The 16,470-nt window shown below is 40.0% G+C and overlaps 2 protein-coding genes across 8 annotated transcripts; one reads left to right on the top strand and one right to left on the bottom strand.

The window, feature by feature from the left end:
• Positions 1–1,532: 1,532 nt before the first annotated feature.
• Positions 1,533–11,762, bottom strand: JMJD5 (2-oxoglutarate (2OG) and Fe(II)-dependent oxygenase superfamily protein). Of its 7 annotated transcripts, none has more exons than XR_013582891.1 (8): positions 11,253–11,762; positions 9,178–9,387; positions 7,466–7,600; positions 6,066–6,209; positions 5,183–5,275; positions 3,376–3,608; positions 2,701–2,757; positions 1,533–1,790 (listed from the first exon to the last, which is right to left on the bottom strand). XR_013582891.1 is itself a non-coding variant. In XM_078582367.1 (6 exons), exons 1-6 carry the CDS (start codon positions 11,745–11,747, stop codon positions 3,441–3,443), a joined length of 1,245 nt encoding a protein of 414 aa, XP_078438493.1. In that variant the 5' UTR covers positions 11,748–11,762; the 3' UTR covers positions 3,168–3,440. The 7 variants fall into 7 exon arrangements, 1 of the variants encoding a protein (XP_078438493.1); XR_013582890.1 differs by lacking the exon at positions 1,533–1,790 and adding an exon at positions 2,581–2,626; XR_013582893.1 differs by lacking the exon at positions 1,533–1,790 and adding an exon at positions 2,581–2,617.
• Positions 11,763–13,284: 1,522 nt separating this feature from the next.
• On the top strand, positions 13,285–13,865 carry LOC144708913 (histone H3.2). The gene has a single exon (XM_078582368.1). The coding sequence runs from the start codon at positions 13,320–13,322 to the stop codon at positions 13,728–13,730; it is 411 nt and encodes a 136-aa protein (XP_078438494.1). The 5' UTR covers positions 13,285–13,319; the 3' UTR covers positions 13,731–13,865.
• The last annotated feature ends 2,605 nt before the right edge of the window (positions 13,866–16,470 follow it).

Raw genomic sequence — 16,470 nt, 5'->3', positions numbered from 1 at the left:
GAATACCAGAAGCGACTACCATGATTAATTTTTTTAAAAAAATAATTGGCAAAATCACGATGCCGGGTACGTCCACCCTATGATTGTGCCCGTAGACTGATCCAGCCGTGCCTTAGACGCCATCCAGGGGGTATTTTATAGATGAAATAGTTTGTTTGCAAGCGTTTGTAGGCGTGGAGCGAGCATACATATCCCAATTACACTCGAATCCCACTTGTCCACACGCCCATGTACAGGAAAGGGAAAAGATACATAAGTGATACCTGGCAGGTGCTTGGAGAAGGTCGCTCATGCCGACGTCTCTCCGGATCTTCCTGCGGCGGTGATGATGCATGGAGTGTGGGGAGCCCTCCCCGCCGTTGACAGGTGGCGTCAATGAGGTGCGTGGCAGGAACATTAGTCAAGCGAGAGAGCGAGCACTTCCGCCTCCCGCACTTCATGTAAGACACCAATCGCGGGGGCCAATCTCAGGGAGATGTGCACGTGTGTCAGCAGGAGAAGGGGGAGCCGACATAGCAGATGCAATGCATGGAGTGCAGACCGATCCACTGGCCGCAAATGTCAGCATTGAGGTGCACGACAAATGGAACTATCAGGCGAGAGGGTGAGCTTGCCCCCCCCCGCCAACCCTCCATGCAATCCGCCGCTACTACCATGATCCGTACAATATATGTTTATATTTATTTTAAATAGTTTTAAGGTTTTAATTATATGCTTAGAATGACAAAAATTTTATTGTATTTTTATGGAATTTATAACACCAAATTCATAAAGATATAATTTATAAGTTTTGAATTCATAACTACAGTTTTGAATTCATTTTAATATTTGGGAATGATTCCTCGTTGTTTTAATCCTACTAGGAAGGAAGGGAATCTAATGAGAGAAGGGAGAATAAAGATGGGTATCAAAGGATGTTTCACAAAAGTAACTTCATCAAGGGCTTCCTCAAATTTATACATGTAATAAATCTGTTTATAAATCCTATATTTTAAGTACAAATGAACATTTTTGTGTGATATTTTTGGCCCGTGTATAAGTCTAGATAATACTTATAATATCATGATAACGTTCTTACAGACAAGCCTAATTAATTAAATAAATACATATTTTAAAATGATTATCGAGGAGCATTATACATCAAAATAAATTAATTATTACATATATCATTGGACATCAGTATAAGCATCATACATGGATGATATTAATACTTTTCTATTAATTTATATTGAACGAGATATGAAATGTGGGATCAGCTTCCATATTATCTATAGTTCCGTCAAACCTAGTATAAGTAATCATTTATATAGTCTAGGAAGTCCTTTACTTTGAAAGTACATGAGTATGACAAGTTTTTACCATGAGATTAGATGCCATTTTTTTATGGAGTAGCTCCAGGCTTTTTTACCACGCTGTGTGGATTGAAAGAAAGGGGAAAAAATTCTAAAAATTTTGGATGAATTTATATGAGAAATATAACACAAAAAGATGAGTGGCAGAGGGTCCCAAAAAAAGGAGCACTTGATTTTGAAAACAGTGGGCCAAGTTGGTGTCCTAGACAACACCAATATCAAGCTTTAATTGGTAGTTAGCTAGATGACATTGTTAATATAGTTTGAGGTCTAGATAACTCATACAACGTCAATTCTACTCCGTCATACTTGCCGTTCCATTGGTAATTCCATTGCCTTACATGCCAGGTGGCCCGTCTCCGCCCTGCACTCCCAATTGCCCCAGCTTTACCCACTCGCAACCCACCATTGTCTGCAGAGGTCTCACCTCATTCACCCCTAATCAAGAATATATTAGTACTCATATAAGTATATGTATACTTTATATTGTATGGTGTATACATAAAACTAAGAACATTTGAACACAAGGATACCATTAATTATTTCCAATATCCAATTATCAGAATCTGCCATACACTGGCATCATTTGGATTTTTGTATCAGATGCATTGTTCTGTTTTGTATGAAAACCTAATTCATGAATTTTCATAAACTTGAAACTCTAATGATTGGATGCTATAGAAAGATTTTACAAAAAAATGAGCTCAATAGAACTCAATTATGAACTTCACTCGGGCAGTATAATATTTAAATATATGGATTAAAGAAAAGAGGGCCAGTAGATAAATTTTACATTACTAGTTTCTGTTTATATGGCAAAAATCAGAGTCGTCAAAATTTTCCTAATTGCTTTAGGGGAAAATTTCAAGAAAATATATTCAAATGTTTACAGTACCTAAAATATACAGATATAATCAATAAAACTATTTTTACTTCTATTTACAAATATATCAATATCGATATTCGATGAATACTACTACAAGGGTTTATGAAACATAATAGAAATTATGTAGCTTCCTCAGATGTTTTGTGAAATATTATGCAAAATAACTTCATTGAAGATTAAATTATTGGAGGATTATCATTTATCCAATGAGTTATCAGATAATAGTTATCCCAGAAGTTGGTAGACCCCTGAGAAGTATCCAACATAGTTATTGGTTTTGATTCCATTATTGGCTGCAGTGCAGTATCTGATACTGTTATTGAGATGACCAATCCATAGCCCTCAAACAAGCTCGAGATGCCGAGTCGCCCTCAACTAGCTATTAATACTGAAATGAATCAATTCAATACAAGCCACAGTTTTCCCCATTTATACCTACTAAATTCCAAGTGATGCACATACCCTAATGATTGATGCATTTGAAGCCGTTCGATCAAAGATTATGCCTTCATGGGCCCACTGGTGTCATTACAAAAGTGTCCTTCGTTAACATAATAAAAATGACAAAAAATCTTATGTGGTGTGTCATTTGGGTGCACTTCAAGTAAACAGAGTGGACTAGGCCAAAATAACCAGTTGACTTGGTACTTAACCAGGTGAAGTCAGATTAAATTCGTCGAAAAACTGCCGAATGAAAGGGCCTCCATTGGACAAAGATCTTGATTAATAAGCCCAGTTTGACTTTAAAAAATGGGAAATATTCACGATATGAATGAAGTATTCAGTTCGTAACGACGAACAAACAAGTTCGTCAATGCACGAACATCATCTGAGGTTTTCGTGTTCGCCTATTCCAAGCCTTTGTTCAGTTCGTTTGGGTGATCAAAAGAAAAAGAAACATCAGTTAAATTTAATAAAAGAATGCTCACTGAAGATATAAATAAAAAATAAAAAAGAAGATAAAAATTAAGTATATTCAATATTTTAAACTTAATTACTGAACTAAAGAGTTATTTTTATCACTTTGGGCCTTTGACATGATCTTTCGAGTAGAGACGCCGGAGAAGACCCACTAATGGCGTCTCTACTCGGATCGTAAATGAACTAAGAATGATTGAGCTTGGATAAGTGAAGGACCTGGCATGGCGTTGACCTGACATCACACCGGAGCGAAGAGTTGACTAGAGAGAGAAAGGTGGGAGTTATGTGGCCCACCAGAAGCTGACTGAGAAGCTGGGAGTGAGGGATCTGACATAGTGCCACCACAAGGGAGGGATGTACAGCATCTCTCCCTCCGCCAGAATGCAATCCACAAACTCCAACCCCTCGAATTTCGGGAACTTTTCCAAGTCCACGCTGTCTAAATCCACCTGCACCCACCCACATTGAACATCAAGAAGGTGAAGAGATAGAGAGAAAGAGAGAGAGGAGAGAGAAAGAGAGAGGTAAGCACAATAACAGAGAGAGGAAGAGGCAAAAGAAATGGAGAGATAGGGACAGAGATAGAGAGAGTTTCGGAATAGAGAGATTGAATGAGACAGAGACAAAGGGAGAGAGAGGAAAAGAGGTCAAGAGAGAAACAGAGGAATGAATAGGGAGGATAACATGCAGAGAGAGTGAAACTGCGAGGAAGATAATGAAGATAGATGGTGTGTGAGTGACAGGTATGATGAAGAGAGAAAAAGAGATGGGGAGAAAAAAGAGAGGAAGAGGGAGACAGAAGTCAGGACAGGAGAAGAGAGAGGTCAGGATGTACTGAAAAGAGTGTGTGAGAGAGAAGTCATGGATGGAGAGAAGGGAGAAAGAGAGAGAGAGAGAGAAGTCATGGATGGAGAGAAGGGAGAAAGAGAGAGAGAGAGAGAAGTCATGGATGGAGAGAAGGGAGAAAGAGAGAGAGAGAGAAGACATGGATGGGGAGAAAAGATAAAAAGAGAGAGGGAAGTCATGGATGGGGAGAAAAGATAAAAAGAGAGAGGGAAGTCATGGATGGGGAGAAAAGATAAAAAGAGAGAGGGAAGTCATGGATTGGGAGAAGAGAGAAAGGGAGAGAGAGAGAAGTCATGGATGGGGAGAAGAGAGAAAGAGAGAGAGAGAGAAGTCATGGATGGGGAGAAGAGAGAAAGAGAGAGAGAAGTCATGGATCAAGAGAAGAGAGAGCGAGAGAAGTCATGGATCGAGAGAAGAGAGAGCAAGAGAAGTCATGGATCGAGAGAAGAGAGAGCGAGAGGAGTCATGCATGGAGAGAAGAGAGAAAGAGAGAGAGGTCAGGGAGGGGAGAGTGACAAGGAGAGAGAAGAGAGAGAGAGATCAGGGAGGGAGAAAAAAGAGTGATAAAGAGAGAGGAGAGAGAGAGAGCGAGAGATAAGGGACGAAGAGAAAAGAGTGACAAAGAGAGAGAAGAGAGAGAAGAGAGAGAGATAAGGGAGGAAGAGAAAAGAGTGACAAAGAGAGAGAGAGAGATAAGGGAGGAAGAGAAAAGAGTGACAAAGAGAGAGAGAGATAAGGGAGGAAGAGAAAAGAGTGACAAAGAGAGAGAGAGAGAAGGGAGGAAGAGAAAAGAGTGACAAAGAGAGAGAGAGATAAGGGAGGAAGAGAAAAGAGTGACAAAGAGAGAGAGAGATAAGGGAGGAAGAGAAAAGAGTGACAAAGAGAGAGAAGAGAGAGAGAGAGGTGAGGAAGAGAAAAGAGTGACAAAGAGAGAGAAGAGAGAGAGAGAGGTGAGGAAGAGAAAAGAGTGACAAAGAGAGAGAAGAGAGAGAGAGGTGAGGAAGAGAAAAGAGTGACAAAGATAGAGAAGAGAGAGAGAGATAAGGGAGGAAGAGAAAAGAGTGACGAAGAGCGAGAAGAGTGAGAGAGAGATAAGGGAGGAAGGGAAAATGTGACAAAGAGAGAGAGAGAGAGATAAAAAGAGAGAAAAGAGAGGGAAAAGAGAGAGAGAGAGGACCTGGCTGGAATTGTACAGCATCGTCTCTGTATGTGGGTACAGCTCTGCGGAGATGGATGCTGGGTAAAGCCTCACATACTTTTTTCCAACAACCTGGCAATGCAAAATACTTAAAACATCAAACTAAATTACTCTCCATCATTAATTACAAATAAGCCTCTCATTGCTTTCAATAACTTTAATTATGTAAGCTGTAATGACAAAAAAATTACTTTCACGTATTGCAAGTAGGGGGTCTTTGCACCTTTCAGTCTTCTAAGGGCTTATACAAAAAATTGTATCAATCCATCAGCCAAGTTTAGGCAGATTAATTATCGCCATTGAAATCTCAAAATTCAATAGCATCATATCCAACGATAATGATGAACTGAATTACGCAGACAAATAACAAACGCTGAGCTGAAGCATGGCAGGACCGGAACGTTTTTTATATGATTCCTGTCATATCTAGTGTATCTCTGTAGATTGTTGCCCCGATATTGGCATTTTAGTTATTTTCCGTTCTACTTATATTTTCCTTTAAATAGGCAGCACTCCCTTTTGGAGGGCAGTCAATAAGTAAACTGGGATAGTGTATGAGTCTCTCTCTCTCTCTCTCTCTCTCTCTCTCTCTCTCTCTCTCTCTCTCTCTCTCTCTCTCTCTCTCTCTGGGTTAGAACACAACATCCATTCTGTCTTCACTTCCAGGCAATGCTTACTATGTCAGTATCCCTCCAATAGGTGAGGTCCATTCTGTCACTAGTTCATGGTAACATCCACTCTGTACTCACTCGTCTCATTACTCCTATACCTTTGACAATATTTGGAAACGATTCCGACAGAGAACTTTAGGGTTCAATCAGTTTTAATCCCATACGATGAATTGAAATGAAATTTCACATACCTGGGCCAGAAGATTGTGATGAGGATCATGATGCAGAGGTGTGACAGTCCCAGCAGGACCAAACCAGGCATTGATAGACTGTATTTCCCCTCCTCCGGTGAAACAGTAGTCAGGAACCATTATGTCATTTCTCAGCTCTTGGACCTGAAAAATCTCACGATAGCTCAATATTTCTGGCAGTTCTAATCACGCTCAAGGAAAAACAACCCTCCCCTAATGATTTTGTACCAGGTCTCTTAAACTTACTATCACAAACAGAGGCAGACTAGTGTAGTTGTAGAGAGTAAGATTTGCCGTCACCACAGACTAGGACGAGACGACATGATGATCACACTTTTGTCATCGTCCTACATCTACAAAAAATTTATGCATGACGACTTTTCATCGTTCTCTCTCATTTTCTCTATTTTTACTTGTCCAGATGACATGACGAGATGACGAGTCATCATTGCCCTAGCAAATCATCTGTGGGTATGATGACAATGAGGATGATGACTTTGTCCCTGTCAATATGGCTGCAGACAAGGAAAATGATGAGTCGTCCAAGTCATCGTCCCTCGTTGATGACAAGCTTTTCATTGTAGTCTACCTTTAGTAGAGAACAAGTGGGATGGATACAGATAGAGATCAGGAGAGAGATGATGAACATGAAAACAGATAAGGCGATGATTCGAGAGGCTGTTGCCTGATTGCATACACCATTGTATGAAAACATAAGTCATCATTCTCTATCTTCCCTGGGGCGATGCACCGGTGACGCACTCCTTCCTGGGGACCATTTCCCTTTCCTAGGGCGAAGCTCCATTGATTCCTGGAGACCTCTAATATCTCACGCATTCTTATGTCCCTCTCTTCTCCCTTTTTTTGAGCATCAGACTTCTATGAAATATGATTTTGGATATATTGTTGTGATTCTTGTGAGAATACCCAGGTTCTGAAATAGGCGGTATGTCCAAGACCTTGGGAACCTATCGCTCCCTCACCCTAGAATCTGCAGAATCTCCTACCCTCTACTATACTTTGCCCCGTTATAAGTAGGGATTACATTATGCGACAAACATTGATTTAGGTTTGTATCAGGTAAGTGGGAAAAGGACGGTGGAATGGAGGAGGCAAGGATTAATCAGCGATGAGCCCCCTGAAAATATGATGATATCAAGACAATGGCGGCGGAATGGGATTTTAGTGAAGGACAAGGGGACTGGGAATAGGAAGGAGAACAAGTTGAAAACTTCAGTTGAAGCTTTCTCCTTATTGGCTGCCCTTCTAAGGGGAGGGCTGGACTGATTAAAGGGAACTACATACATGAAGGTGATATTAAGAAATAACTAACTGAAAAGGTAAATTTGGTTAAGCAGATTGAGAGATAGGGGGAGTCAAGCAGTTGTAAATTATGATACCTGATCAAATAATGGGTGCTGTGCAAGATATGTCATGTCAGTCTTGCAGCTTTCTGGAGAAATAGTCCGCTTGAGAAATTCAGAGAATGTGATAAGTTCTTGTTTCCACTCATCGCACAAGTAATTCTTCCCCACCTGAAATACATTGAAAATTCATGATACATAAAAACACTAAAAGGAAACAATGCAGTATTCTAAGAATCTGACATGGAAAGTAATAGGCACCTTGATTTTCCTATCAGAAAAGCAGGGATAATATGAGAGGAAGGTGAGAGAGATTAGATCTAGAGTGAGGGAACAACTAATGGAAAGCCAGCTGATGATCTGAAGATGGAGGGCCAATCACAAGGCCAAGGCACATGCTAGGGGCAAAATGTCGGGGAAGAGAGATATTAGTTGGTCTAGACGCAGAGAGAGAGACATATGCAACCTATTGTTCAGTACGTTCTGACGGTGTTTAACAAAATGTTGGCCATTGGTTGATGATCTGTTGATGACATGGTCAGCATCAACATGCGTCAACATCAAATGCCCATGGTTCACCATCATCCTCAACCAACAAAAAGAATAATAGATGTCACTTGCCAGTTGTCCAACAAATATTGGTTGATGCCTGACTTTGTCTATTTGGGTCATCATGTCGACGTTGGTGCAACGTTGACGCTGTCCTCCACCATCCATGTCAACTGTTCAGGGCACTCATCAACCTCATTGTCATCTAAAACAAACCTGGAAACTGACAACTTCAGGCTCAATCAAGGTCCATGTCATTGATGGTGAAGTTGACAATTGATGAACCCTAAGGCAACTCCAAACTGCAAGATATAGAGGGGTGGTTGCTGAATGAACGAATTCAAACCTCTTGCTACTTCCTAAAGGAAGAATTGTAGCTATTTAAAAGGAAAAAAACTACCATCACAAGAAAACACCAAGATGCCCCTGGATGAAATGACACATATATCCCTCTGGATGACATGACAAATTTGTTTGAAGAAAAATAGGGGAGATCACACAAAATCGGTGGCCCTCCTGACAGAGGCTGAGGTTCATATCAGAAAGTTCAAGTAGGGAACGGCAGCCCTCATCCGTCGCGTCACACGTCACGGTGACCGCAATGTGAAGGATAACATGACGGTGATGGTGACGAAATTAGGGGCCTGTGACGGTGACGGTGATGGATGACGAACTGGGCATGACGATGACGTGACAGTGACGGAGGGCCTCGGACAAGTGACATGACGGGACAGCCGTCACGGATGACGGCCGTCACGGATGACGGCTGTGACGGATTTTTAAAAATGACCAAAAAAAACTTAAAATCGTTAGATTTAAGCTTTTTGATGGCCGAGATTTCGCCGTGGTGTCGCTAACTCGATTTTTTGGCATTTTGCAGAAAAGTTCCCTGCATTAATTTGCGCGCGCAAAAGGATACCGTCCAAAGATAATTTGACATATGCCCCTCCAATTCTCTCTTCCGCATGGTTGTTTGTTCCGTCACACGTGACGGTGACGCCGTCCGGTGACGGGGACGTGACAGGGACGCCGCAAACCATGACAGTGACGCGAACGTGACAGATTTTTCCGAAATCTTCGGATCGTCATCCGTCCTGTCATGTCCGGGGCGTCACGTCCCAGACGTGCCGTTCCCTAAGTGCAAGAGATGTTGAAGGCAATAAGAAAATGCAACAAAAAAATGGAAAAAAAAGTCACACCTCAACAGGAACTGTTCTATCTCCAGCAACCTGTTCCAGATATCTTAGGTCTTTCCACTTTGTAAGAGCAGGCCAGTGATCGATAGATCCAACCATTACAACTGGACATCCTCGTTGAAAGTAGTCACAAATGAATCTTTCCATAGAGAGGGAAAACTGTCTTCCGACCATATTTGATGTCAGAGATCCAGGTGGAAGATCCCGAAGCACCTAGTAATCAGCAATACAATCGTCGGCTGTAAGGAGGTAAACAACAGAAATTCTGGTAGATGTAAGATAAAAAACATCAGTGAGATAAATACGCATGAAAATCGCTGATACTTTAGATGGAGGGATAAATTTCAAATCAACTTCTGTTCTTCAGTGGAAAATAAGGAGTGCTTGTATTTTCCGGCATTAAATTTTTGTTTCAGAATGATATTCGATTACCAGATTACAAAGCATCATCTTTCTGAAACATGGTTAGAAAATAACTGGACTTAGTAATTTCGGGCACATGAATTTTCTTTTTTTTTTTGAAGAAAAATGGCATATGAATTTTCTTTGAGAAAGAACTTTGATTGCAGATGCTTTAGACTGTCGATCCATAAAATTCAAAGTAACCATCTGTTCTTGGGAAGATTATGCATATCAAAGATGAACAGTTGCATCAGTAATAAAGTTGAAACTAACCAGTTTTTGGACGGGCTTCTCTCCTTAAAATGCCAAATATATTTTGCTCTAAATTCATATTTTTGGTTCTATATTTTCGGCCATAAACATTTTGCTTGAAATTGATCTTAGATGCACATATGATACAAACAAAAAATGAATCTTAGCATTTTTTGTATGCAGATGAATCATGGTTTAGGTTTGATTCCGCAAAAATAAAACAACAAAACATTCAAAGGCATCTGATCCCCGCCGGTAAAAAAATCAGGAAATTCAAAGACATTCCTAAACAAAGCGACCAAGAAAAAAACACAGATTACCTTCTGAATTGTTCGCAAGATTTATTCCGCTAACATAAAACAACAAAAAATCAGAAAATTCATAAAAATCCAAAACAAAAAGGCCAAAAAAGAAATAAAACAAAGATCACAACCTCAGACTTGTTTGCACGATTGATTACGCCAACATAATACAACAAAAAATAAGCTACATTTGATCCCCAGCGGATAAAATTCAGAAAATTCAAAGAAATTCCGAAACAAAAAGACCAACATAAAAGAGGACAAAAATTGCTAACTCGGAATTGTTCGCGCGATCGATTCCCCCAACATAAAACAAAAAATTCAACAGTATCTAAAACCCCAGCGAATAAAAAAAATTCAGAAAACTCAGAGAAATTTTGAAACAATAGACCAAAAGAAGAACAAAAATTATTTCCTCGGACTTGTTCACCCGATCGATTCTCCCAATATAAAACCGCAAAAAATTCAGCAGCGTTTAGTCCAGAAAACTCAAAGAAATTAAGAAACAATACACCGAAATTTGAAAAAACAAAGATTACTACCTCGGACTTGTTCGCGCGATCACTTCTCCCAACATAAAACAACAAAAAGTTCAGCAGCATTTGATCCAGAGACTCAAAGAAGTTCCGAAAAAATTACACCAAAATAAATAAAAAAAACAAAAAAATACTACCTCGGACTTTTTTGCGCGATCGATTCTCCCAGCATAAAACACCAGAAAATTCAACACCATTTGATCCATAAAACTCAAAAAAAAAACACTACCTCGGACTTTTTTGCGCGATTGGTTCTCCCAACATAAAACAAGAAAAAATCCAGAAAACTCGAACAAATTCCGAATCAATACACCAAAATTTAAAAAAAAACAAAAAAGATCGCTACCTCAGACTTGTTCCCCCGATCGATTCTCCCAACATATTTCAACTGCATTTGATCCAAAAAACTCCTATCGAATTCGGAAAAACCACACCAAAACTAAAACCAAAAAAAGAAAAGATCACTACCTCAGACTCGTTCCCGCGATCGATCCTCCCAACAAAAAAATCAACAGCATTTGATCCAAAAAACTATAACAAATTCCGAAAAAAACACACCAAAACTAAAACAAAAAAAAATCACCACCTCGGACTCGTTCCCGCGATCGATCCCGCCCAAAATCCCCGCACAAACTCCGCGATCTTCACCCCCCGATCCGCCCTTGGACCTCTCCAGCACGATCTCCACCCCGCGCTCGAGATCCTCCCTGAGCAGCAATCCCCCCATGATGAGCCCTAGATCGAGGATCTTCAGCGCCTCGGGGAGGTCGCCGTCGTCGGCGTGGAATCCGGCGGCGTAGAGACACGTGGCAGCGTACGCGTCCCTCCACGCAGGCACGACACTGTGCCACGGCCCGGCGTGGAGCTGCTCCCACGCCATCTCCCGCGCCGCCTCCGCCGCCGCCCTGTCGCCGCCCGCCGCCTTCTCCAGCGATCCCACGAAGGCGAACCCCCCCTCCGCCGTTATCTTCTCCGCCAGCGCCGCAGTCTTCTCCGCCGCCGGCGACAGCGCCGCCGCCACGCCGGCGCTCCCCCGTGGCGGCTCCCTGTTCATCCACGTCGCCCCTCCCTGTTCATCCATGGCTCCCTGATATTTCCCACCCCTAAATATCTCCCAGATATTCTTTCCCTCCCTTTCTCGGTAAGGCGGTAAGCTTACCGCCTCGGGTAAATATCTTCCACGACTAACTCGTCATCCGTCGTCCGTCATTGGAGGAGGGAGACGACGACGAGAAGACTTGCATCGTTTTTGTTACCTAAATATCTTCCAGATAGTTCCCCCCTCCCTCTCTCTCCCTCTCTCTCGGTAAGCTTACCACCTCTGGTAAATATCTCCCGGGGCTAACTCGTCATCGGTCACCCGTCATCAATCGTTTGCGCTCATACTACTTGCAGAGAAAGCCATCGCTGCCTGATATTCCCCGGTAAGCTTACCGCCGGAAATATCTTCCATGACTAGCTCATTAGCCGTCATCCGTCGTCCACTTCGCCGGAGGAGGAACTGCATGGTAATCTCACATATTCCGCACCACTTCTCGGCAAGCTTACCGCCTCGGGTATACTATCTGTGGGGACCGATTCGTCGTCCGTCATCCCTTTACACCGCTGTGTACTATTAGATATTTTCAGCTTGCCACGTAAGCAGCATGCCACGTGTAGGAGATCTTTTTTGGGGTCTGAATCGTCTGATCGAGGAAAATCCCAGCCTAGAAAATTCCAATTTGCAGTATACTTATAGATATATTAAGATAAGTAGAATTAATGGCGTGTAAATCTGGTTGGAAAGATTTTGTTTGTCCATGGAGGTTGCCACGTATGATATTCTTTGCGTGAGAAGCTTGAATAGAAATAATAAAATTAAATATCACAGATAAAAAAAAATAAAGACCAGAAACCAAAAACTAAAAAGAAAATCTCGAAATAAAAACCTAGAAAAAAGCTAAAAATAGAATCCAAAAGCCAAAAATTAAGAAGAAGAATAAATCAATAGTTGAATAACTAAATGAAAATAAAAGAAACGGAAAAATAACATAACTTCTATTTAACAAAAACAAAGAAGATAAAGCAGATTACAATAAATATTACATTATAAATGGAATATAATAAGTGTAAAAGATAAAAATACCTCTAACTATACAAAAAGACAAAAGAAATATGAAATAATTTTGAGTGCACTAACAAAAAAATGAAAACTATATATGAAAGGAGTGTGGGAAAGAGTCACTCGTACCTCTAACCATACAAAAATACCTCTAACTATATAAAATAAAAATGCCTCTAGCAATACAAAAATAAAAAAAAGCAAAAATGAAATAATTTAGATTGCACTTACAAAAAAATGAAAAACTAAAAATAAAAGAAAACTCGGAAAGAGTCGGTCGAATATGAGCAATTGACCATATAGCCAAGTATTCAGAAAATTTAAGATATTTTAAAAACGGGGAAAAGAGTATACTTTCGTTTCCATACCCAACCAAACATCCCATTGGCCGAACTCCATCTCACTCGGATAACCAACGTGGCACTAACTCGACCGTCCGATCAAACCCAATCAACGGTCACACCTCACCCCAAGCTCCGAACCGTCGCGGAAACCCTATAAATACCCGCCTCACCCCAAGCTCCAGTCCACCCATTCAAAAAAATTCAAAAAATGGCGCGCACGAAGCAAACCGCGCGCAAATCGACTGGCGGGAAGGCGCCACGGAAGCAGCTGGCGACGAAGGCGGCACGCAAATCGGCACCGGCGACGGGCGGAGTGAAGAAGCCTCACCGATTTCGGCCTGGAACCGTCGCGCTGAGGGAGATCCGCAAGTACCAGAAGAGCACTGAATTGCTCATCCGCAAGCTGCCGTTCCAGCGATTGGTGAGGGAGATCGCGCAGGATTTCAAGACGGATCTGAGATTCCAGAGCTCGGCCGTGTCCGCGCTCCAGGAAGCTGCCGAGGCGTATCTGGTTGGCCTGTTCGAGGATACTAATCTTTGCGCGATTCACGCTAAGCGCGTGACGATCATGCCGAAGGATATCCAGCTCGCTCGGCGGATCCGCGGAGAACGCGCTTAGATTAAGCTCTGATCTCGCGATTGTAGTATATGCGCTTGTTTCCGTTTTATCTTCTGAAGGACGTTCTCAAGTCGTTATCGAAAGGATATTATGACTGAAAATTTGAAATGAAATATGTTCAGCCGCTATTGGTAAGTCTTTCTTACTCTCGAAATCTTCTAGAACCTGAAGATTCTCGCAATCTTAGTGTAATTGCATTCGGTATTCTGATATAGGGCTAACGCGTTATGCGACAAAATGCACAACCAGCCGCTTTTCTTAATTCAAGAACGTTTAGTATTGTATATAACATAATTCAAGAAATCTTTTCTTATGTCAAATGCTTGGAGCACCTCAAGAATGAAAAACATAAACATCCAACAATTCGACGATGATGTTGTGCATTTTGTTTATAGTTGGTATTTACTTTTCATAGACACTTTGTCAAGGAAATTTTTAATGTTCATCGTACCAAACTATTTATGTAAAACTTCTTTCAAAACTACATGCAGCTCCTCACTATTTTGTTGATAATTACATGATCATTGAAAGTATTAATTATTATGAAATGCCTTGCTATGACAATGAAAAATTCTATCTGCTTTTAGCTTAAAATAAGAAATTTAACAAGACGAATTAGTTCATTAACTTATGTTACTTATAGGTTGTCCAATGATATAAAGTCTAGTTTTCAACGTTGTTTAGTGGACAATTCAATATCATTGTTTAATCACTTCAAAAAAAAGTGACAGAAATGCCTATGTAAACACAAAGGCGGCACAAGTACTTATAGTTAACCTAATTTGGTTGTTATATCGTAGTTTTTCTCTCCTTCAAATAATAGAACTGTTGATAATCTAGCTCTCTTACTCAATCACGCCAATCCGAAAATGATAAAAAGATATTTGATTTATTTTAATAAGAGAAATAGACTTGATTTGTTAATAAATGAAACGTCGCCATTTAATGATGTAACTCTAATAGACTATTACTATTGTGTTGAATTTAATATAGTAAATAATAAAATTCCTTGGAATTTGAATTAAATCATTTGTACTTGGAATTTGAATTGGTTCTTCCCTCTTATATATTTCCTCCAATTTTCTTAATGGGATTAAATTTCAGTATCTCTTTTCCCCTTCAAACTAATTATATGCTTATCATATATTAAGAACAATTGCATTCACATATTTTATGACATAACATTTTTTTAAAAAACTGTTAAACATGAAATGACATTCCTAAGGGATTAAAACCCATTAAAGTTTAACTTTCATGAACCCCCTTTTATCTTCTCTTCTAGTTCCATCCCTCCAGGTGTGAATACAATTATAAGAAGATCCTTAAGGATCTCAAGCATAGTTGATAAACTTTTACGAAGGAGATTTGACATTTTGACGATTATGTGAATACATTTAGAGTTTGAGCATATACGCAGTGGAAGAATGCCAATTAAATAACCAAGAGGTAATAGACTCAAGTATATGAAAGGAGAATATTTAGGCTTTAGTTTTTCAGATTTTCTGATTTGATTTTTTGTTTCTTAAGCTTCATGAAGCTTGTTTCAAATTTTCAAATGTTCATCTAGAGTTGATAAATTATTCCTAGCCCCCCTCATTCCCCTTTGTGTTAATATTTTTGGTTGTTTTGTTTTTAGTTGCAGGCTATGAAGGAACTAACATCTACACGTCTCATCATGATCAATGTGTTTTAAGACCCCCAACTCTTATTAACTTTTATGTCCATGAAAAGCAAATGTAATTTCATCTAAAGATATATTCCTGATTCAGGTCTATTTACTGAGACATCACTTCCCTTAGATGGATTGATATGGCCTTAAAGCCAAAATAAACATTCTACATCTCATTCATACTTTATTAAAAAAATAAATTTACTAAAAATCAAGAAGGACATCAAGATATTCACATTGAATAGCACTATCTGCTCTTATGATATAGAAAATTCAAATAAAAATTTTAGGAGATCACACAAACCTTGTTCAATAGCACTATCTGCTATTTTGGGCAAGAAGCAAATTTTAAGGCAAGGTAGAAACCTTTGGATGGCCTTCCACAGCAAAATCTGCAGGCTGCTAGGTTGGCCATCATGCATTTTGTGGTCAATGGCACACTATTGGGCAACATTATTGGGCAAGATAGGGTAGTAGACAAAAAAGACAATAATGTTTGATACAAGCAGAATAATTCAGTGCCATTTGATGCGATGTAAACCTGAAGTCTAGGCCATTAATGCAATGTATATCAAGAAACAAAGGTGAGAAAATTCAAATAAAAATTTTAGGAGATCACACAAATCTTGTTGAAAATTCTCACAACGGCCAAGTTGATCTTTTTCTCCAAGAATCTTGATCACCCTTGAACTCTCTCTCCCACACTCTTATAGGACAAGAACTTCGATGAACTATGCCTCCACCAACAAGTTTGGAGCAGAAATCTAGGATGAGATACAAGAGAAGGAAAGAAATTAAATACAAGTGCCCTAACTCTCCCAGCCATTGGATTTAATTTCAAGGGGTTGAAATGCTCAGGTTACTTGACTTCCAACCTGGATTGGCATTCAATCCTTCCTATATTTGAAAGTAGAAATTTCAAATTCCAATTGTGGGTTAGTTATAGAATTCGTGTTTTAGGAGAACAATTTCTTGTGTATTGGAACGCTTCTTATTATCTAAAACATGGTTTGGATCTCTCCTGTCCACCAATTGGTATCCCAAATTCACCATTTATTTACCTAAGTCTTG

The sequence above is a fragment of the Wolffia australiana genome, chromosome 10, assembly GCF_029677425.1.
Source record: "Wolffia australiana isolate 7733 chromosome 10, ASM2967742v1".
In the NCBI taxonomy this organism is placed as follows: Eukaryota; Viridiplantae; Streptophyta; class Magnoliopsida; order Alismatales; family Araceae; genus Wolffia; species Wolffia australiana.
Note: the sequence above shows the minus strand (reverse complement) of the source record. Positions and strands in the feature narration are given on the sequence as shown.